General features: G+C 50.6%; 1 protein-coding gene across 4 annotated transcripts in view; it reads right to left on the bottom strand.

The window, feature by feature from the left end:
* RNF43 (ring finger protein 43) overlaps window positions 1–23,540 on the bottom strand; it is a 61,509-nt gene that overhangs the window by 6,985 nt on the left and 30,984 nt on the right. For 3 of the 4 annotated variants that reach the window (XM_084862192.1, XM_084862190.1, XM_084862191.1), the window contains 4 exons: window positions 9,271–9,393; window positions 2,482–2,556; window positions 2,237–2,368; window positions 1,508–1,612 (listed from right to left, as the gene is read on the bottom strand). In XM_084862192.1, the coding sequence (XP_084718318.1) occupies window positions 1,508–1,612; window positions 2,237–2,368; window positions 2,482–2,556; window positions 9,271–9,393 (435 nt within the window). Of the gene's footprint in view, window positions 1–1,507; window positions 1,613–2,236; window positions 2,369–2,481; window positions 2,557–3,689; window positions 3,705–9,270; window positions 9,394–23,540 lie in introns of those variants that run through there. The other variant, XM_084862193.1, reaches the window with a different exon arrangement.

Here is a 23,540-nt window from a genome sequence, read left to right as displayed (position 1 = left end):
GGCTCTGCCAAGCAGGCCAAGCGCTCCCACCCCACTCCCCCACTCATCAAGCTTCCCTTCCCTTGATGACCCGATGGAGAGAGTTTTTATCCAACTGCCTGCTTAACATCTCAACTTGGATATCTAATTGGCACCTCAAGCTTTGTCCAGCTTCTTCCTCAAACACCCCACTGTGTCACACACTGAATTCCCTAGCCCCAGTGAACCCTCCCAACCACATATCTGCCCTCCCCCAGTCTTTCTCATCTCAGTCAATGGCAATTCCATTCCTTTAATTGCTCAGGCCAAAAATCTTGGTGCCATTCTGGACTCCTCTCTCTCACACTCCATGATCACCCCACTAGTAAGCCTGTAGCTCTACCTTCGGAGCATTTAACTAACTGTCACCTCTTTCCCTGCTACCTCCTTAACCCAAGCTACCATTACCGTCACCTGGATAACTGTAAGAGCCTTTTCGTCGGTTTCTCTGTTTCCAGCCCTGCCTCCCTGTAATCTAGTTTCCTCAAGGCAGCAAGAGGGATCATATTAAAACTCAAGTCAGATCCTGGCACTCCTTCTGTGAGAAACCCTCCAATGGCTCTCATTTCACCCAGGATGAAAACACAATCCTGACAATGGCCTATACAGCCCAATGCAACTGGCCCTCGTGACTCCTGCACAGCCCTCTCACTCCCTTGCAATCACTCCCACAGGCTCCGCCTCAAGGCCTTGACTTACTGCTTTCTTCACTCAATCATGCTGTCCCCAGATACCTGCACAGGTAACCTCTCACCCATTTAGGGTCTTTCCTGTAATGGCATCTTCTCAATGAGGCTTCCTGGCCTTACTTATCCCTCCCTCTCCCCAAGAAAAGCATCTTTCTTTCTTATTTTTATATTTTTATTGATTCCAGAGAGAAAGGGACAGTAAGAGAGAGATAGAAATATCATGATGAGAGAGAATCATTGATAGGCTGCCTCCTGCACATCCCCTACTGAGGATCGAGCCCAAAACCCAGGCATGTGCCTTTGACAGGAATTGAACCTGGGACCCTTCAGTCCACAGGCCGATGCTCTCTATCCACTGAGCCAATCCGGCTAGGGCCCTGGCCTTACTTTTTCACTCTGTCCCCTTTGCCTTGCCTGTCCTCCTTTCCATTTTATTTTCCCCCCCCTAGGACATATGACCATCTAAAATACTATGCATTTTACTTCTTTATTTTGTTCATTGTCTGTCTCGTCCCACGAGAATGAAAGCTCCTGAGGGAAGGGACCTGTTGTCTTTTCTGTTCCCTGTGCTACTCCCAGACCCTGGAACAGTGCCTGACACACTGTATTTATCAAATGAATGCGCAGACCTATGGAGAGAGGCTGCTGGAAATCACCGAAGCTCAATGCCAGTCTGTTCAGATGTAAACTGTTTTCATGGCATAAAGGCAACCTCTTCTCTCACTTTTGTTTCCTGCTCCCCACCCTCCCACACACACGCACGCACCCGCCCACCTCCACCAGGAGCCCACCCTGCTCACCGGCCTGCTGTGGCGTGGGCGGCACCGGATGCGCAGCACCGAAGCCAGGATGACCACAAAGATGGTGCCCACCACCGTCAGGAGGATCCACACATCGTAATCTGGCTGGGGGAGCGAACGGAGGGGGAAAGGGTCATGTTCTGGAAGGAGCTGGGTCAACTTGGCAGAACATGGGAGCCCAGGGGACGTGTCATGAAGGCTGCTAACGGTCCCCTGGAGTTTTCTAGCAGGGAGGCTGGGTAGGAAGCACCTGCAGGTGGGGCTAGGTGGTTCCTCCTGCCCACAGGCGCTCACTTGTAGGAGAAGGTCCTCCAGATGCCAGCTGTGAGAGGCACTCTCTGAAGACCCGCGTGCTTGGGGGGAGTGGGAGAGAGACCCCTCTGAGAGGAGGGAGCTGCCTAGGGAGCAGCGGGGTGAGGCTCCCGGCCAGCAGAGAAACACCAGCCAGGGTTCTCAGGGGGCTGAGGGGTCAAGGTTTCATTCTGGCTCTGCTCCTCTCTGCCACAAAACCACAGAGCTAAAAACGACGTTAAGACTCCCCTTTGCCCTCTCTGCAGAGGAGGCCCCAGAGGGGAAGGGAAAGTGCCCGGAGACACACAGCTGGTGGAGGACAGCGGACGAGGGGGTTTCTGAAGTTTCTCCAGGAGCATAGCGGCTTTCGGTGGGAGATGCCATGGGGCAGAGTGAGGGTAAGAACAGGTGCTGGGGCAGGAGACTGGCAGTGCTTACCCAGGTCGGGGGCTCCTTCAGCTCAATCCTCACGTGGGCCTTCCGGTTCTTGTACACAAACTCCATCAGCTTCTCGGCATCATGACCCCAGATCAACACCACTGGCCAAGTCAGCCCCAGCGGCTGCTGCAGCTGCGGAAGGAAAGTGCCCATGGGGGCTGCTGTGTCCTGACTTCTCTGTCCCCGCTGTCACTTTGCCTTCCTCTGGCCAGCCCCTCCTCCAACACCCCAATGTCCCTGGGTACCTGCTCCGCAGCGGCTCGGTCCTCGGTGATGTCAAAGAGGACTGCGCTAGCTCCTCGCTCACCTGCCATTCGGGCCTGCAGAGACACACGCAGAGGTCTAGCTGGGGGTCAGAGAAGGACACAGCCCATCCACACCCCACCTTACCTCCTCCCACATCCGCCCCTTCCCAGGACCCTGTACACACCGCAGCCCTGCACGCTCACCTGTAAGGGGTTAGTGGAACTGGGGTTCCCTACCCTACCCTGAGTTCACCCAGGTCCTACTGCCTTCGGGGACAACATTGAGGCCTTCCTTTCCGAATGCACAAACCCTTAAGGAGGGTTATGGGTATCGGCTGCTCCAAAGGCTCTAAGGCTAGGCCCAAATAAGGCAGCCCCGGTCCTCAGGGTCCCACCAGTCTGCCTTCACTAAGAGTGAGGGCATAGAGTAGGGAGTGGCCAGCAGCCCAAGGCCTGAGGGTGACCAGTCCCCAGTACAGAGGGACTGGGGAGAGCAGAGAGGTGGACAGCTGCTTCTGAATAGAGCTGGGCTTTCCAGAGTCCAGCCCTGCCTGACAAGGGGAATTTGCGGGGGGGGGGGGGGGGGGGAAAGGGGGGGGTGTCCCCCAGTGCAGGCAAAGTTCCCCAAGAACCTGAGACACTGCTCCTCCCTGAGGTCTCCATGCAGAGCCCCAAGCTCAGCCTGCCTCATGGGCTCTCTCCCTGCCACCTCTGGTTTGCCAGTTCTTCCTTTGACACCAAATTCAAGGACTTGACGGAGTCCAGTGCCTTATCCTCTCATCCCCTCCCTGAGAGGCTGCTCCCGCAGGACACTCCGCACACATGTGCACAGGCACGCTCGCCAAGGCTCCCAGAGCAGGCTTGGGGAAGCAGAATCTAGCCAACCAGGCGGGGAAGAGCGCAGAGCCAGAAAGAGAACAAAAAGCAGGGATCTTGGGGCTCTGGGTGTGGGGTAAGAGAAGGGCGATAAGAGCTGAGGACGGGGAGGGGACACAGGGCAAAGGACCGACAGACACTGCTTCTGGCCTTCGTGTCAGGTCTCCCTGCCCTGCGCAGCCACCTCCAGACTTCCTCCCTACAGCAAAGGCCAGGCCCTCATGCTCCTGGGGGCCTGCTGAGTGTGGGGGCCCTCCTGCGGGTACTGAAAGAGTTAATCCTCCTGTAAGCAGCAGTGGCAGGAAGAGGAGCCAGTGCTGGGGCTTACTCACACTCTCGGAGCTTTGATCTCTGCTTCCCTTCCTGCGGAGAGCCTGTCGGGGCAGGTCTCCTGCCAGGCAGGCCCAGGGAGCGGCCACTCTGCTCCCTGCTCCCTGCTCCCCAGGTGGCAGCAAGGCCAGGGGCCCCTCAGAATAGGCCGCCTGTAGGCAGGGGAGCCCAGGAGACACCCAAGAGGGGCCCTGTTTTGGTCAGAAGGGTAACTTTCCTCTTCTCTCCTCTCGCAGGGAAGCTGGGCTGGGGCCTCTACCAGCGCCCAGGCCCAGCCCAGGCCAAGCTGCCAGGCTAATTGACTGGAAATTCACGGGACTCCGCGACTCGGGAATGGAGTTACTGATGACATAGAGAGGTCACAGCCTTCTTCCGCTTCTGCCCACTTCCACCCAGGAAGTCCCCCCCAAGAGCCCTCCCTCCCCCAAGCCAGGGTGTGGGAGCGGCCACAGGGAAAAAGGAGGGGGACTCCTACAGCTAATCTCAGAGTCCAGGCTTGGCCAACGGGCAGGGAGGTCACCCCAGCCTCCCCAGAACGGAGAGTCCGGGATCCTCCCGTGCTGCCCGGGCCTCACGTTTCTCTTCCCCAGAACGAGAGCCTGGACCGGCCCTGCCTGGAACAGCATGAGGGAAGGGCACAGACTCCCTTTTTGTTTTTGTGGAGATTTTACTTCCCACCCCTCTCTCTTTGAAGGATTGGGGTAGGAACAGTGGAAAGTAATTGCCCTGCTGTTCAAACACCCCAGCCCATTACAGCCCATAATTATGAAGTCGTAAAAGTGATCAAAGAGAAAGTTGGCCAAGAGGAGAAACAAAAAGGACTTTCAGGCAGAGGGTGCCTGTGTCTAGAGTTCTAGGAATCAAAAAGCAAGCTTACGGGCCTCTGGGCTGCCCGTGTTCCCTCCTGGCGGTGGGAGGGAGGGAGGGAGAAGAAGCACCTTTCGGAAGCTAGAATCTGAAAGGCAGAAAGGAATGGAAGACTGGGCTTTAGAAAGACAGCCCAGAGGCTTTTGGGAGCTGCAAAGAGTCAGCCAGACCCCCAGGGGGAGCAAGCAAGGCTGCCCACAGCCTCCATCCACGGGAGTCAATGCAGCTCTGGGCCTCCACACTGCACTCTGCACTTCCCTGGGCCTGTGATCTTCCTCTCCAGACAGTGACAGCCTCAGTACATCTCCTCCTCATCAGAGATTGACTGGGCACCTACTGTGCGCAGGGCATCAAGACAGGGAAAGCCAGGCCTCGAGACCAACTCATAATCTAGTTGTTGGAATAGGGCATAATACATAAAATTATAGTGCTAAAAACAAAGAAAAAAATGTTATAACACTGATGACCACGTGTTGTTGTTTTTTTCTCTCATTTTTGTCTTTTGTTTTATATGTGTTTTTTTAAACTGATTTCAGAGAGAGGAAGAGAGAGGGAAAAGAAAGATAGAAACATCAATGGCAAGAGAGAATCATTGATCCGCTGCCTCCTGCAGGCCCCTTCTGGGGTTTGAGCCTGCATGTGCCCTGACTGAGAATCAAACTGTGACCTCCTGGTTCAAGGTCAACACTCAAACACTGAGCCACACAGGCCGGTGATGACCACATTCTTGAGCACAGATGAATAAAATAATCATTTTTCCAAACCTTTTTTTCACTGCAGAGAGCCCTTCTCTCCACTACCCCGTCCCCCCCGCCCCCCTCCCCCACCTCGCCACACACACACACACACACACACACACACACACACACAATCTGACACAATCTTCAATACACGAAACAGATAAAAGTGAGCTGCAGTTGAGGGTAGGAGTAAGACGGGCCCTTGGTTTCCCCAATCCCCGAGGCGCTTCCATGAAACCTGGTGCGGAAAGAACAGCCAGAGACCCTGGCAGTGTGCCAGGAGGGAGAGATTGCTGTTCCTAGTGGGCGAGCTGGGCTGGGCCCATCAGGAATGACCCAGTAGAAGGAAGAGGGGATTCATCTGGGCTTGGAGGAGGAGGAAGTAGAAGAGATAGAACCTTTATTGAGACCCACTCTACCCAGACTGCTTAGGTCTGAGTCCTGATTTTGCTACTAATTATTACCTGTGACACTTTAGGCAAATCACTTAACTGTTCTGTGCCTCAGTTATCCTTTCTGTAAACTAGGACCTACTTCGCAGGGGTGTTGTAAGGATTATATAACTTAACCCACGTAAAGCCTTTAATAGTGCCTGGCACGATACATTCCTTAGTTATTGGTTATTATTACATCCTGTGTGTCCATGATTTCTTTCTTTCTTTTCTCCCCCCCCCCCCCCATGATTTCATTTACTCCTCAAAACAACTTGGTAAGGTGGTCATCGGCCCCTCTTTTGAGTTGAGGAGACCCAGGACTTCAGCCTGGTGAGTGCCCGGTTACCAGACAGTGGTCTCTATAGTAAGGGAGGCAGGGTTTGTGTCCATCTGCTTGCCCCCAGAGCCAGCTCCTTCCACCAGGCAGAAGGCCACTGCTCTAGTCCAGACACTAGACTAGAGGTGACAGAGGCCTGGGTAATCATGAGAATGGCTGTGGAGTTGTTCATAAAGACACAGCAAGCAGTTTGGGTGACTGGGTAGGGGGAGAGGGAGTGGTGGTGACAAGAATGGACAGGGAGCCAAGTACTCACAGGCATGTGAAATCACATCTCTGAGCCCTCCTTCCCCTCTTCTGCTCCCTCCCCCCTTCTACACACACACACACACACACACACACACACACACAAACACACGATCTCCATTCACGTCATCACTACCTAACACCAAGCATATTGTCTACCAAATGAATAAATGAAGGGCATTTTCCCATTAGAATTGTGATGAGGGTTTCAGAGATCAAGAGAGAGTAGTGAAAGAAAAAACCCAACCGCATCACTATGAAAGCATGATGTGCTGACGACAACAGCGATGCTGCAATGGTTTATTGGGTGGTTTACGTGCTTGGCCTAAGGCTAAAAGCTTCCATCTGGACCGTCACTGCCTTATGATGGAAGTCCCATCATTACTCCTCTTTTACATACAGGAAACAGAGGTTCTGAGAGGTGAGCTAAAATGTCCGGGTAACACTGATGGGCAGTGAGACGCCAGGCTTCAGGCCCCGGGATGCCTGGTTCAAGAACCTCAGCTGCCCATGGGGATGGAACCACTGACACTAACCAATAGGTCAGAGCAAAGCGACTGAGGTCAGTGGTTTCCACACTTTCCTTACCAAAGGCCCACCCTTCACCGGTGCCCCTCTCGAGCTATTTAAAAAAAAAAAAATGTATTTTTTACCTGATTAGTTGCACTTGTATATCTATATCACATTTTCCTATGAGATAACTTGTATGGACACATTGAACGGAATTCCAACCAAAAGCAAAAATGGAACATTTCAGTGAAGGCTATGGGGCTCTAAAATATTGGGAGGAGCTCAAAGGCCCACATGACTACCTTCACAGACCTCCTCTGGGCCAGGGGATCCCAGGCAGGAGCTACTCGGTCAGGCCAAAGGCTGAGACCTGAGGGAAGCCATGTCCCTGGCCAGGGGGGCAGGCTGGGGCTGGAGCCGTGCCTACGAGGCTCTCACCCAGGGACGGGGGCTGCCCGGGAGAAGCCGGGGGAGAGTGCGGTGGGAGCAGGGCGTGGAGAAAGCGTGGGCAGTGACCGCAGAGGCTGAGAAAGACGAGGTCACAGGACAGCGGCCAAGGTGCTCAGTCCCTAGATGTCTGTTTGCTTTAGCTCAGGCACCACTTGTTGCTTAACACACACTATTTTCAATCCTCACCATAACCACTGGGGCAGGAAATAAAAGCCCATTTGATGGAGGTGGACACAAAGGCCCAGCAAGGCCCAGTAGCTCCAAGAGTGCTGACCACATGTTCCCTGCCTCCCAGTGTCTGCGCACCGCCTCACTCCCGCTACAGGAGTGTGCTCCTCCGCTCCGGGGCGGAGAGAAAGCCTCCGTGTGCACACGTCCTGACAGGGAGCCAAGTGCTCACAGGCACGTGAAATCACACACTGCTCTGGGGGAGCAGCGAGCGCCTCTGAGCCCTCCTTCCCCTCTCCCACTCCCTCCCCCTCCTCCACACACACACACACACACACACACACACCATCTCCACTATCACTACCTAACACCAAGCATCTTGTCTACCAAATGAATACATGAAGGACATTTGCCCATAAAACAAGGGCAATGAAATGGCCAGAAGCAGGGCTGCTTCAGCCTCACACAGGCCTGCTGCCTAAGGACCCTCCCAGCCGAGCAGAGCCATGTTCCCCAGCTCCCTCAGGCGTCCCTGTTCCCCACCCTCCCACCCCCAGGAGCCCCCGCTGCATCCGCATGGCAGGCTGGGAGGACATCTTCACCTACTGTGGGCACCACGTTTAGAACCCTGCCCCCGTGGGATCACGTAGGAACCCCGGCTGTTTCCTTGAGGCGTGTGGTTTAGAAAATGGCCCTCAAGGAGGACCAGAAACTCCTCCGGGACCTGGCCCGGGGGCAGGACCTCACCCCACGTCCACATGGCTGTGCCGCACCATCTAACCCGCTCACATGTGTTCGGTTTTCCCAGCCAGGATGGAAGGCAGCAGAGCAGAGAGAGGAAAAGCCCAGGTTTGAGACCTGGACAGGGCTCAGTTCACACCTCAGCCCCACCCTGCCCAGCTGTGCCCTCCTGGCAAGTTACTTAAACCTTCTGATCCGCACTCGCTTTACATGCCAAACAGGGATAATAGTGTCTAGCTTCCTTGATTGTTGTGAAAAGTAAATGAGACCATGTATATAAGAATCAGTCCCACATCCCGCCTGGCACATGGTAAGCACACAGAAGACAGTAACGAATGTTAAATGTTAAAGCGGGGGGTCACGGATGCAAACGTTTCCAGGGCCTGCGAGGTGGCAGGCCACCAGGGAGCATGCAACCAGACAGCCACGTCTGGAAAGGCCGCAGCTGCTGCCAGCGGGGCCCCAAGGAAATGCGAGGCCACCAGTGTGCAGTCTGGGAGGAAGAGCGGGACTCTCTGAGGGTGGGGCAACGGCTTCTGTTCCCGCTGTTCGTTCGCAGCGCTCAGCAAACAGTTCCAATGGACGGAAAAGCCCTCCAACCCTGTTTGCTCTGATGGAGGCAGGGGAGGCGGCTCAGGAACTTCCAGGTGATGGGGGAGGAGAGGGGGTAGAGCACATGTCCTAGGACCGAGCGGACAGAAGGTTCTGCTGGGATGGCCTTAGCTCAGTTAGTTAGAGCATTGTCCTCATACACCAAGGCTGTGGGTTCGATGCCGGTCAGAGCATGTACAAGAACCAACCAATGAGTGCATAAATAAAGTGGAATAACAAATAGATGTTTCTCTCTCTCTCTTTTCTCTGAAAAATCCATTGAAATAAATAAAATAACAATGTTAAGGTTCTGCTCATAGGTGGGTAGTGGGAAAGGACAGAGGCCTGAGTCCCCACCCCTCTCAGCCCTGGCTTAGGAAAACCTGAGTGAACTGGGCACACAGCACGCTTAGGAGGCAAGGAGGCCGGGAGCACAGGGGCCTCACAGCCTGGAGCTGAGTGACGCTCAGAGTGCACACGGGGTCCAGTGTGAATCTACCTTGCTGGCCAGTGACAGGCAGGGGCGGGGGGCCCGTTGGGGACTCTCCAGCTTGACGATGCTGATGAATCCAGGCTCCAGATTGTCATCATCGCTGGCGTTGCACAGGTACAGGGGGTGGGACTGTGGAGAGAGAGAGAGAGAGAGAGAGAGAGGACAGGTTAGGGAGGCTGTGGGGAATGGGAGGAAGCTGAGAGAGCCAAGCATGTCTCCACGGTTCCAGGCAGGCAGCAGGCAGGGCCTTGTGCTAGGAAAGAGGGAGCATTCTCATTAGATTGCCTCGTAGTAAGCGAGGCAGGACCATTGTCATTGCCAGGGCCAAGGACACACGGAGAAGGGGGCAGACAGGAGTGGGCGGTGTCCAAAGGGGGACCTAACTGAAGAGCCCACTGCAAAGCAGCGCAAACAACCCTCAAGCCCTGGTTTTCCGAACAGGTCAGAGGCAAAGGGCCCTTCCCCCAGCCCTACCTCTCCCGCCTCCTAATCCCTCTACCTGCTCCCAGACCCCAGACTATGCCAGATCAGTGCTTCCAGAATCTTGCCTTCCCTCCTTGCCCCTGCCCAGGACAGTGCTGGGTATTGCTGGTGTCACCTGCCCCCTTGGGATGCCCCCGGCAGCTGTGGCCTCATAGAGTCCCATCTCTCTTGGGGCTTAGCTTGGGTCTTCTCACTCAGTGCTGATTATCCCCTCAATATCCCCCTTTGCCCCTGCCTGTGACCATCTGAGATTAAGCAGTGTGCTGACAGGGAGAAGAGACTATTTGGGGGGGTGGCTTGGCTAAGAGTTAACCCTCGAATAGCTCAATTCCTAGGGGCTCCTCCTGTCCTCCAGAAAAGATGCAGTGGGATGGAGCCAGCTCAGCCATCGTCTCCGCAGGCTCTGAGCTCCAGTCCAAGACCTGAGCCTCCAGCCCTGCTGGTGCTGAGCAATGAGCAAGGGGGAAGTGGACCCCGATGGGATAACAGAGACCAAAGGATCCCCTGTCACAGGGACGAGACAGCCCTTGTATGTGCTCTCTTCTCATTCAAAGTGATTCAAATACCCATTTGAATATAATTTTCCCAGAGTGCTGTGAGAACAAAGTGGGATTTATCGGGCCCTGGACCATCCTATGGTGGAAACCCAATGTATCCTGGTAAGAAAGGGGATTTCCTACTAGAGAGCTGCCCACTCTTCCCTCTCTGCTGCTGTCAGAGACTTCCAGAAAGAACCATCAGAGGAACCAGACAACTTTGAATTTATGAAGATGACAATGTTGATGATGGATTTAAAAGCACACACACAAAATAAAAAGCACAGTCGTGTGTGTGTGTGTGTGTGTGTGTGTGTGTTTAATCCTCACACAAGGACATTTTTCCATTGATTTTCAGAGAATGGAAAAGAGAGGGAAAAACAGACAAATATCAATGTGAGAGAAACATATCGATTGGTTGCCTCCTGCATGTGCCCTGACCAGGGCCTGAGTCGGGGAGGAGCCTGCAATGAGATACATGCCCTTTACCAGAATTGAACCCGAGACTCTTCAGTCCATAGGCCAGCACTCTATCCACTGAGCCAAACTGGCTAGGGCTACCCAGTCATTTTTTTTAAAGCACTTTCAGGCTGTCTCCTATCCCTGTGCCACCTCAGTCCCTGGAACATGCTAAGCCCTCAATAAATAGGCCCTTCCTTGCTTTGAACTGTATCCTCGTGAAGGAAAATCTCTGGGCAGGGATGGTGAGATTGGAGGGAGTTCCATTCATGCACCTAGAACTTAAGGACTTGTAGTCTAGTGATCACGGTTTGTAGGGGTGTCGAACTCAATCAGAGAAGGGGCCAAAATCTAAAATCCAGCCTAAATCGCAGGCCGAATGGTTTACTGAACAGTCATAAACTGACAATGTCATAAACTGACAGCGGAGTGCAGTGATGACAGCGCGGTGCGGGCCACATTGCAAGGCCTGGCGGGCTGGATTTGGCCCGCGGGCCTTGTGTTTGACACATGCGGTTTAGTGTGAGCAAAAAAGGGTGTGCACCCCTCACTGCCAGAAAAAGGCTGGGCACAGGCCGGTGCCCTCGCCTCCGTGAAGCTGCAGCCTCTGTCTCAACAAGCTCCACTGGTCTGTCTGCGCATCTGCCAACCATGCACCACTCACTTCTTCATTCTGCCAACAAGAGTCCGCGGTGCCAGGCCCTGTACAAAACACTGAGGAGTCGAGAGTGAATCAGACAGGCCGTTGCCTGAGAGAAGATCTGATGGTTAGTGTACAAACACATTGTATTATGGTGTTATAAGCAGGTGGGTGTGACGGCCTGGGGAAGGGCACAGGAAGGGGGACTAACGACCCCATGGAGGAGGGCAGGGAGAGATCCTAGATCCTCCTCGGTGCTTCCTGGGGACTGAGCAGCTACCTGTTCGCAGGGGAGAGTGCCTTCCGGGCGGAGGAAGCAGCCTGTCCCTCGGTGCAGAGGTACAGGCACAGGGCTGGGAGGGACTGTGGGAATTAGGTCTGGTGCGAAGGAGAAAGCAAGAGATTGGTCTGAAAAGGTCGGCAAGAGCCAGACCACAGAGCGGGGGGCCACAGACTTGCATTTGACAAGCATCCCCCTACTGACAGTCTGGTGTGGTTAAGGAGTCAAAAGTCAACTGCTCGAACAGAACAGAAGATGTGAGAGGCCTTCCTTCAGGAACAAGTTGCAGCCACAAATGTCTGATGCTTGTCTTGGCCCGTCCCCTCCTCCCCAACCCCATCATGCTACCGATGGTCCAGCTTTCTTGAGATAACGCCAAGACGTCTCTCGCGGACTGGGGGTCAATTGGGAGAGGGGAGAAAGTCACTTCGGAGAAAAGCAGTTTAGAGAAGGGTTTTCGAATATTTAACCACCTCTCTGCCCTCACCCCATACCTCCATAGCGATATAGTGAAGGATGCCTCTGAGGAGATGGAGGGAAAACACTTGGTGTCAGAGTCACCAGACTGCCCAGGTCTTGAACTGAATGACTACTACGGAAGAGGGAAGGGAAGAAAATGAACCTGTAGTAAATGCCTCTGGGGGACCAGGCCTTTAGATGCTATCTCATTGTGAGGTAGGTATGATTATCCCCTTTACAGAGAAAGGAGCTCGAGGCTCAAAGTTAAGATTAGAACCCAGCTCTGTCTGACTCCATCCCCTGGAGTCACGTAACCTCCAAATGAACCGCATAGTCAATCCTCTATTGTTGATGATGATGTTGATGTGAGTTTACATTTATTGAATGAGGCAGAAACTATTATTGTCTCCATTTTAAGGATGATAAAACAGAGGCAGTAAGAGGTTAAGTAACATGCAGCTAAAATCAGAAGAAATGAAAAAAAAAAGTGTAATATAAGGTTAAAAAAACACACACAATTGAGAACAATTTCCATTGGATTTTTTTAAAAAATATATTTTATTGATTTTTTACAGAGAGGAAGAGAGAGAGATAGAGAGCTAGAAATGTCAATGAGAGAGAAACATGGACCAGCTGCCTCTTGCACACCCCCTACCGGGGATGTGCCTGCAACCAACATACATGCCCCTGACCGAAATCAAACCTGGGACCTTTCAGTCCGCAGACCGATGCTCTACCACTGAGCCAAACCGGTTTCGGCTCCATTGGATTTTGACAACTTGATATTTTCCCTCAACTCATGACTAAGAAATTTTACTTTTCTAATTCCACATTCCTAGAGCGTAAGGGCCCAAACACAAGTCCCTCACAGACTAGTGGTGTCTTCCAGGATTCTGTCCTAGATCCTCTTCTCTCTTCCCTCTCCGTGGTGTCCCTGGGTGACCCCAGACAATCCCATGGCCATGTGGTAGTCTTCCACACAGAGGCTGTTAATTACAGGTGTGCAGCCCAGAACTCTCCTGAGTTCTAGACCCACATGCCCAATAGGCAGAGCCTAGACGTTTCTGCCCGAAGCCTCGAATGTAGCATGTTCAAAACGGAACTAATCCTTTTGTCCCTCTAAACCGCTCCTCAGGGGTCCCTGTTTTAGGGATTGGAATGACTGTCTTCAGATGTCCCCGTCTCCTCTTCTTTGCAGCCCCTCCCCCCACCACCAATGTGCAATGACCAAAAAATTGTAACAGTTCGGTCTCCTCAATATTTCTCTTATCTGTCCTCTTTCCCAGATTCTCACCCTGGTTACCCTAATACAGGTCACCATCCCTGCTCTTCCAATTCACTGAAATAATCTTTTAACTGGGGTCACCTCACCCCACTCAGGTCTCTGTACTGATGCCAAAGTGATAAAAAAAAAAAAATGCTAACTTGTCATGTCACTCTTCCACTATTAGCTCTTAAAAGGCTCCTTATAGCTCTTGGAGTAAAGTCTGTGCTTTTAACCATAGCTTAAAAGGCTCTGTCCACTCTGGGCTTGGGGGCTGCCCTCCATGGCCTGCCTGGAGGCTTACCGTGCCTTCCCACACCTCCTTCCTCCCTTGCAGCCCGAACTCCAGAAATAACTGTTTCTGTCCCACGTTTGGCATTTGTTGCCCTGTCAGGAGAGGTTAGGGGCCTCTCCTCTGGGCCACCTCAGCACCCTGTATTTCCCATCATAGACTTTCCCCATGGTATTTCAGCTGCCTGCTATGCCCCACCCCCACCCCAGGCTATGACTGATCCTTACTGCCCCGTTTGGTACCTGCTACCTGGTTTCTTCTATTAAACGCTGAAGGTCTACACCCAGATTAGTGATAGCTAACTTTAAAAACAACACAATGCACACCAAAATCCTGATCATGGTAATTTTGGGAGAGGAGATGGTGAAAAGAGGCTCCAGTGTTTTGCAGCGAATACTTCAATCATAGGATAATGTATTAAGATATTGGGTTTTTGCCGAAACTGGTTTGGCTCAGTGGTAGAGCGTCAGTCTGCGGACTGAAAGGTCCTGGGTTCGATTCCAGTCAAGGGCATGTACCTTGGTTGCAGGCACATCCCCGGTAGGGGGTGTGCAAGAGGCACAACTGGTCGATGTTTCTCTCTCATCGACATTTCTAGCTCTCTATCTCTCTCCCTTCCTCTCTGTAAAAATCAAGTATATTTAAAAAAAAAAAAAAAAAGATATTGGGTTTTGGTGGGGTTGTTGGTTTTTTGTGGGTTTTTATTTTTCTGTTGTGGAAGAATAAAAAAGAATGAGAACTATTTACATTTACTCTGTGTCTTTTTCCTCTTCCTATTCTAAGAAGATAGCCTCACCTTCTATTTGCCTGCCTCAGGCCTAAAGCAAATGTTGCTCAAGACTTACCTTCCTGGCTTTCGCAAAAGATTGAACTCATTGAGGAAACGTGAGTATCCTGAAGGCAGAAAGGAGTGGGGGTGGGGTGGGGGCAAAGGGTTAGAGTCCCTGGAATCTGAGGGATGGGGACGGTGAGGGGGAAGGGATCCTGAGGAAGAGCCCCAAGTTGTGGGAATCTGTAGCCTGTGCCCCAAAAGGGGTAGACCTGGGAGGCTGGACCCTGGCAGGAAAAAGATGGGCTTACGTGGAATTCAAGAGAATACTTGTGCTTGAGCCCTGGGCATATTTGTGTGACCAGCATGGACAAATATCAGAGGGGTCCCTCAGATATTTCGGCTTGGGCTACTCTATGTGAGAAAGTGCTCACAGAAGCAAATATCTCCACCCACCTCGTGGAACAGGGCCTTGGAGTCAGGTTTACTTTGATAAAAATAAAATGCCACATTTCTTGTATAGTCATACTGTGGCCTAAAAAAACCACACTCACTACACTTCTGTATGGCTTGACTCTTTTACAATGAGAGTTCTTCAAGTTTTTTCAGATTAAAGACACACACACACACACACACACAGTCACTCCACAGGGCGCTGTCCGTGCCCAGCAAGGCCAACGCACGTTAGTCTTCCCTTCCCGGGTCACAGAGCTGCCTCTGCCCGCTCCTCCCCGAGGCCGCAGCGGGGACGAGAGCTCCAGGGAGGAAACAGGACCACGTGCACCTGCTTCCTCTCCTGATGACGAAGGTGCACTTGATTCCTACCCTGGGCCACCTGCCCCATAAGGGATTCCAGGAGAGGGCCAAGAGGGCCGGATTCAGGGAGGGTGGGGCTGGGGACTTAAGGATTCGTTATCTTTATCTTCACAAAAGCACAGGAGTTGTAAAGGCCTGTCCCAGAGGCTGCCACAGGGGCAAACTAAGAAGACTTGCTCTCAGGGTCCAGGCCTCTGTGGCTGAGGACTCAGCTTTGCACACGCGTGTTGCACACTTTTGTAAAGACGTGCGTACTCTCCTTTCGTGGCATGTGTTTGTGTTTCATCTTCTCCAGTCTGTCCTCTGTGTCTGTCTCTTAAGCTTAACTTGTTCTGATTTTCCCCTCTCCCTCCAAAACAGACCTCAGATGTAAATTCTGACTCCATCGTTTACCTGTGTGACCCTGGGCAGGTTTCTTAGCCTTTCTGAGCCTCGTATTCCTCCCTTCAGAATGGGATCCAAAATGCCTCCCGATTATCACGAGGACCAGAGACACCGGGTATAAATGTCGAGCACAGAGCGTGACAGAACCAGCACTCACTGACGGGTGGTGTCTGGACGGTCGCATTTGCAATGGGAACATCCCTCCTCGCTCCCGGAAGGGACAAAGCTCTCTCTGGCCGCTCCTCCCCTGGCGCTCTCAGCGGAGCCTCGGAATGCCAGCGTTCCACGGCGCAGCCAGGGACGCTCATTGTCCACGGTCACTTCCCTCCCGCGCTCCCTCCAAACCCACTGAACAAGCTCTTCCAGTTCCCAGCCCGCCCCCTTCCCATGAAGGCGGCCATGTGATCTCATTACCTCCTCACAAAGGGCATTCCAGGGCTCACAGAGCCCCGAACTTAATGCTGGGCTTACTTTATCCGTGGCATCTCCTCCTCCTGGGGGGAGGGGGGGGTGATTTTGAGAGCAATTCTTTACTGTCTCCTGTTTCCCAGCCACCCTCCTCCCCCCACCTGTGCTGTGATAATCTCTTCCTTCTCTGATTCCACAGACCTTCACCCAGGCCTTGGGCAGGTAGCTTTACTGCCTGCTACAGCTTTGCCTTTGTAATCAGGAACATTGGCCAGGCATCAAAGGCACCCTTCTCCCCATTTCCTCTTTGCAGATTTTTATAATCGTCCTCTCCTGTGCCACATCCATTACCTGAACTTAGAACTACCTAACTTTTATCTCAGGTAGCAGGACACACCAGCGATATAAAGCCAAACTCCGGTGGAGAGGGGGATGGGAGGAACCAGATTGGCCCGGAGTTCCTGCTTCCGGATCCCGGCACCAGAACAGCCTCTGAGGCCCAGTTTGGTCACCTGGCCTTTATGTAAAGAGGTCAGTACTAATCTACAGGTTAATCCTACTGGTGATTGCTTAGGCTTGGATTTGGAAACCTCATTTCCATCCTCCCCTTAGCCTGTGGCTACCTCTTTGGATTGCTGAGGTCCCTACTGAATTAAGTCAGGAGGCTAGGGAATTGTCATGAGGACTTTCCTGTTGTCTATTTTGCTAAAAAAATAAAAAATAAAAAAAATAAAATTAAAAAAATTTTTTTTTTTACAAGGAAAATGTAATCCTGTTGAATGGTGATAATATTTTTAGATGAAAAAAAAAATAATGTTGGGGTGAAAGAAGCATAACTGGGGGCCACCTGATGGGAAGGGACTAACAGTTAGAGGATGGATGACAGAAGCCTCCAGCATTTCTTACTTGGTCCAGAAAACCTTCCTGGAGGGGAATGACGCTGGTGAGCAAGAAGGCTATCAAGATAACTGGAACATGCAAAATCTGAGGGGGAAAACTGAGCTCATAGAAGGTCCAGTCTGGGGCTTTGCATATTGTAGGCCCTTATAATCAATACTAGTTTAAATCCAGTTGCTATGCAGTTTATAAAAGAGATGAATGGCTAAGAGCTGAACCCGGTACACACCTGTAAGGGACGTTCAAACTTGCTTTTTAAAGATGAGGACTGTGAGACGCATTACACACTGCCCACGGTTGCACTGTTAGATCAAGGAGGTTGAGGTCTCCTGAACTCAATCCCAGTGCCCTGTCTACTCCACATGCCCCCCTGCAAGCTCTGCATGCTGGGAAGTATTTTGTGTGGTACAACAAACGTTAGCCCAGTATTCTAATGCATGAATCAAAGGCCTCAGGACCTCCATTTCTAGAATCTTCAAACTTGAATAATTCTTAGCAACAAGACAGGAGCAAGTTCGGTCTGCTCCTTTTCCCTCTGGGCCTAGACTCTTTCTGCCCAGCAACCTCAGCTTCCTTCCTCTCCCCTAGGGCTTATCTCATGTCTTCCAGCCACAACAAAGGCAGCCAGCCCCAGACGCTGCTCAGAATGCCTTCCCAGTGAATAGTCTCTGTTTGTTTAGGATGAGAAAGGTGTGCCCTGAAATTAGAGGTCACAGAAGCTCAGACCCAAATAATGGTCGTTCAGTCAGACTACAATTTCCCTCACTGAATCACCCCACACTGAAGACTTCATTCATCAATTTAAAAATTCACTTATCCTTGTCTCAGATTGTGTCCAAGCTCTAATGGCGTCAACTGGACCTCTTTACCTTCCGGTAACCCCCATGGTAGGGTTTTTCCGACCCTACGCTCTGCTTGAAGTCTTTGTGTGGTTATAGGGTCATAAGCAGAGCTATAAGCAGGAAAAAGAAAGGGAGGAGAATCAAGAAATTAGTTGCTTTTGAAATAAATTGTATCAGAGAAGAGAGCTTATTTGGCAGAAACCAGACAGAGAGAAAGAAGGAGAAAAATCTCAACCAGCCAAGAGGTAGAGCTTTTGTCCATCATATTCCATATAGAAATAGGTCCCGTCCTGACCTCTAGTTAAAGGGACACCAGGAAGCTACTCATGAAGTTAGGAGCAAAGGAGAGAGAGCCCATCAAGTATCATTTTAGCTCTGTCAGTGCTCTTCGGAAGGAAGGCTATGGAACAGGGTAGCAAAGTTCTGAAGCACCTGAGGGTCAAGGCCTTGGAAAACACGCTAATCTTGTGGTTTGAACTCCCTCCCTCCACCAGGTGAGGGACCCAGGGCTCCAACCACCAAGAATCCTCTGAGGGGACCCTGAAAGCTTATCTGAGTTCTGCACTCAAGACCACCACCCCATGGAGATCTTGCCACCTTTCTGACCTTCATCCTGTAGACTCAATAGTATAGAGCCCCCAACTTGAGGGACCTTGTTTAGCTGCCCAGTTCAAAGCGGTCCTCTGCAGAGAGGTCTTGATGCAGGTGATAGACCTGCTAGGGGTAACACCTACTCCTCACACTTGCAGGATAAGGTCTAAGAAGGCTTTTACCAGGGAGCTTCCTAGGCATGGCCACAGTGAGGAAGGTAACTGGACGCTCACATTAACCAGAGGTGCTGTTTGCAAACAGCCTTTTCACGGTGTGCTTTATGATGCTACTATTCTTGTTCCAGGCAAACACACGCGAGAGATGACAAGAATTAGAAACCCGGTGGAAGCAGTAGTGTTTGCTTTTAAGTTATTATTTAGGTTATGATGTTAATGCTGAACAAGCCAAAGACGAAACCCAGACAATCCTTGTGGGGAGGGGAAAAAGGGACCAAAGAAATGAAACTTGAGGAGATGAGATTATTTCTTTAAATAGATCAGAGGCACAGCAGAGCTACTCAAGCATTGCTAAGAGTGGTGATTTCCATGCAAGGGTGTGAAATGGCTAACCTCATCTGGTTCTTTCACACACATTCCATGTCTTTCAGGCCTCGTCTCCTGCTCAGAGGTTGCAGGGAATTCAAGTTGCCCTGCAAACTCTGCTCCATACGGGCTGCCGCCTTCCATGCCTGGCTTCTAAGCCCTTTGAGGACGTATATTGAATTCAGCGTCTGTCATGTTGTGTGTGGAGATGGGGTGGGGTGAAGCCATGGAGTTTGCTGGGCTTATCCCCAGCTCCCGGGCAGTCACACACAATATCTCATTGACATCGCAAAGTGGAAAAACTATGGAACATGGGCCTGAGCTTCAATAAAGAAACAAAAGAAGGGATGGAGGGGGTGGGACACTTAGAATTACAGCAGGAGGAGGAGGACAAAATTATTCAAGTCACCAGCCAACTCAGATGCCCCGAGTCTCTCCTCAGAAGCCATTTGGGGTTGAAATTAGGCCAAGGAGGCTTCTGTTCAGACCAGGCAACAGTCAGGAGAAGCTTGTGTTGGGAGAAAGCCCAAGGGCTCCAGCCGGACTGCTGACAGCCCTTTGACCACAGCTCTGAATCCCTGTCCGTGGGGTGGCCCTGGGGAAGAGGCCTGCTTTGGGGGGACTGTTTAATGATTTGCCAGCAAAGAACAAGGCAAACAGACTTCTGGCAGCTGCCTGGATGCAACAGGAGAGTAGATTTTTATTCCCACCCACGGCGTAGCCTTCAGGCAGGGGATAAAAGAAAAAGCGAGGGGTGATGCTGTGAGAGCCAGGGAGGGATTGCCATTCTGGACTCAGCATTTCCCTGGGTCTCCCTGGATATCTTGGCATTGGTGCCACTTGGTATTCCATCCTCTGAATAGCTTAGTCATTCCTCATAGCAGCATCCCTGGAGCTCCTAGGAACTGAAGAGTAAGTTATGGATGTGGCCTCTTAAGGCAGAGGTCTGAGCATCACAGAGAATGAAACAACAAAAGAAAAAAGAAAAAAGAAAAAGAAAAAAAAACACACTGTCTTTGCTCTAAAGAAATCTTTTACAGAAAATGTACGAAATGGGAAAGTAGCTGGTTCTCTGCTGAATTCCTTTTCCTTTCTCTCCCCGTGAACCTTCCCTGTCTCCTTGGCTCTACAGAGGAAAAAAGCATGGCGCCTCTTTCCCCTGTGAGCAGGCCTCCCTGCTCTAAGTCCTGCCGCTCCCCACTCCTTTTCGCCCTCAACCTCCAAGCCCAGCCCAGACCAGGTCCTTCTCTAATCCTCTGACCAGCCGTCAGCCCCCAGAACTGAACACTTTCTCCCAGAGTCCCCTAAAGTGATATATTCACAATTATTAAATGACACTTTTACAGTTAGTTATGTCAATCTTGTCCCACTGTGACCCACCCTCTTACCCTGGTGCTGAGAAGTTTAACAAAATATACGCTTCCTTTCCTTCTCCCTGCAAAGCAGACCCTGAGCCCCCTCACGTGAGGGACTGGGTCTTATCCATCCCTCGGCAGAATGCCAGGCGCAGAGTCGATGTGGGGTGGGAGAGAAGCATGCTCAGTTATCCGTTTCAATAAACAGATGTGAGATCAAGTAAATGTGGTGGCTGCATTGTCATGTGACAAAAGAAATGATTATTTTCAGATTCTGCTCTCTCCTGTATACTTTCTATACGTTTCTGACCTCTTAGGGAAGACAGGGTCCTCTTCCTCCCTGTTTACATCATGCCTAAATCTCCCCTGTGACCCCAAGCAAAACGCGCTTCTTTCCGGACACCCTCCCTGCTTCATCATCTATCCCTCGTTTCTCTTCTGTCCTCCCTGGTATCGATGTGCTGAGTAGAGCATAATCCTTAATGGGGAAGACATCATCTCTCCGCCAGCAAATGGGAAGGGCTCCTGCTCTCAAGAGACTTGAATTGGACTGCAGACACATAGCAATGCATTCACGTGCTCGCGCACGGGGTCTTAGGGCCATCTGTCAAATGACACGGAGAATACAGACGCGCAGAGCGCAGCCTTCACATAGTGGGAGAATGTGGAATGGAATGGTAAGCCTGCTTACACTCGCTGTGCTGCTTTGGAAGTATTCTTCAGTCATTTTGGGCCCTTTATGTCCCAGATCTGAGGGGAAGCTCCTCCAAGGCAGGAGCCATTTAGAAACGATTAGAAACTACTTTAATTATTTTTTTTTATCCCCATGGAATTGACTCAAACTCTTGGCTTCCACTGGCTCTATGCCATAGAGTTGGCTGAATGTCCCAGGTGAATGAACTTCAGTTCCTACTAAGATTTTATGAGGATTTGACCAGTGATCTGCATGGAAAAGCCTAGAAAAACTCAGACTTGATATACTCCCAATAGTATTTTTTTTTTTTTCTGAGTGAGTCTTTTTTCTTACCTTTAGTTTTTTCTCTCCATCTGTTACACCCTGTGCCTGAAGTCCAAACTTTAAAGAATTCAGTTGAAATCTTCACCTTTCCTTTATTTCAGCCTCCCAACAGCTTGACCAACTGTCCAGCCTACTCTGACCCTGAGAGCGGATGTAGGCCATATGCTCTAAGATTCCAAACACCCGTGGACTTGCTCTTTGTGAACTGTGAGTTCCGTGTTACTTCCGAATTGCTCAAACCTCTTTATTTTTCTTGTTAAGTGCAGATTGTAAGAGATACAAAGAGATAATCAAAGTGCTGATAAGTGGAAGAGGAATCTTCTCAGTTATCAAGCTGGCTCTGCTGAATAGAAGCTCCTGTTTGCATTTGTCGGGAGATTCGGAAGGTGCCATCACCAGACTCAGGGGGTAAGGGAAGTACTTAGAGAGCTAGGGAAGGGAGCCAGATTCCTGGGCTGAGAGTTCACAGGGCAGTGAGGATCAATAGCAGCACTTTTGATTTGCTCACTGTTATCAAGGTACAAAGCAACACTACCCTTTGTCCTCTTTGTTTTTACTCTGCTAATGGAACCCTTTACCCCAAATTAAGACTATTACTCAGCTTTGATGTTGTATTTTATATTAACAAAGTGCTTTATAATCCTTCATTAGCTATTTTACCCTCCCTTTATTAGTACCACCCATTTCAGAAATTAGGTGGGAGAGACTACACAATGCATATTGGCCTTGCAACCAGGGATCGTGAATTCTGGGCATGAGTTTCATGTACTAAAAATACAATGACAGGAGATGGACCATAGGAAGAGTCACAGAGCAAATGAACAGAAGCACCAAGATTATAAGAGCCTTCTTGGGAACTAAACCTCCAATGAGTTGAAATGGAGCAAGACTTGAAATTTTTCTTTATTTTGCTAGCAGGAAAACCAAGAGCTGTTATTAGCTTAAATTAAAAATGTGACCACCAAAAACATCTTTAATAGGAAAACAGTTCCCTGATTGCCTGATTGCCTGAATCACAGAGAAAAGCATAAAGAAAAAAGGGACATGCCTGCACCTAATGGTGCCAGCTGTTTCCTAAAGGGTTGATGTTAAATCAAGGCAAATATCCCTAAGTTACTTTGACCTGTTGGACACCCCTTCTTGGCACTCTCCTCTCTTTATCTATCAAATGCTCTTCTAAGGCTTCCACTTCTCTGACTGCCCCTCTTTCTCTTTGGCTCTTCTTCTTCTCCTCATTTAAATATAAGGATATAGTCTCTGCTTTTTATTATCTCTTCCTGAGGTTCTAATTCACTCCAATCTTCCATGAGAATTCTCAGCTTTGTCCAGAGCCAAATTGTCCTGCACTTCAAAGGCCTGCAGTCATTATTTCTTTGTAGTCTTAGTCAGCTATACCAAACTTACCTGTTTTCTCCCTGCATGCCAATATTTTTTTTACCAATATTTTTATTGGTAAAAAATAAAATAAAACAAATTTTAAAATGCAAACAAAAACAAACAAACAAAAAAAAACCCATAACCCCTCTTTACCTGATTTTGTTCATGGCACCATCATTTTCCAAGAGACCCAGGCTGAGCACGTCAGGGGCATTATGATTCCAACCAGTAGCCTTGCACATGAATCTGTGCACCAGTAACTCTCTGCAGGGCCTGGTTGCTCTGTGCCCGCTGCCCAGAGGCTCTACGCAGTCCAGAGGTCCATCCGCGGCTGGGCACAGAACACTTGCCTCGTAGCCATGGCAACAAAGCAAGCATTCTGCCAGGCGCTCATACTCTCTGCTCTCAGCAGCTGCCCCTCCTCCCCGGAACTGGGGAACTCCGGGGGGGACTGAGAGAACTGGCCGCCATCTTGTGGCTATGTGCACTGCCATCTTTGTGATGGAGTGATGGTTAATTTGCATATTATCCTTTTATTAGATAGGATTACTTAAACTTGCCTTTGGAAATATACCTTCTCTATATCTCTGGAGTCTGAACCATTACAGTAGACTTGTTGTAACTATTCTCCAGTCTCTCACCATTCTAGGGCTCTTTATATGTCTCTGCAAGAACAATCTTTCTAAATATAGCACTGATCATATCACTGTCCCACTCAGATAGCATCAAAAGCTCTCCACAGCCTTCTGAATTAAATCCGGCATCCTCAGCCTATCAAATCAAGGCTCTGTACTGGCTGTGGAATTAGACAAGTTGGTTTCATATTTCAACTCTTCCACTTACAAGTGTGATTTTGAGTGGGTG

This window comes from Pipistrellus hanaki, assembly GCF_964339955.1.
Source record: "Pipistrellus hanaki genome assembly, chromosome: 16".
In the NCBI taxonomy this organism is placed as follows: domain Eukaryota; kingdom Metazoa; phylum Chordata; class Mammalia; order Chiroptera; family Vespertilionidae; genus Pipistrellus; species Pipistrellus hanaki.
Note: the sequence above shows the minus strand (reverse complement) of the source record. Positions and strands in the feature narration are given on the sequence as shown.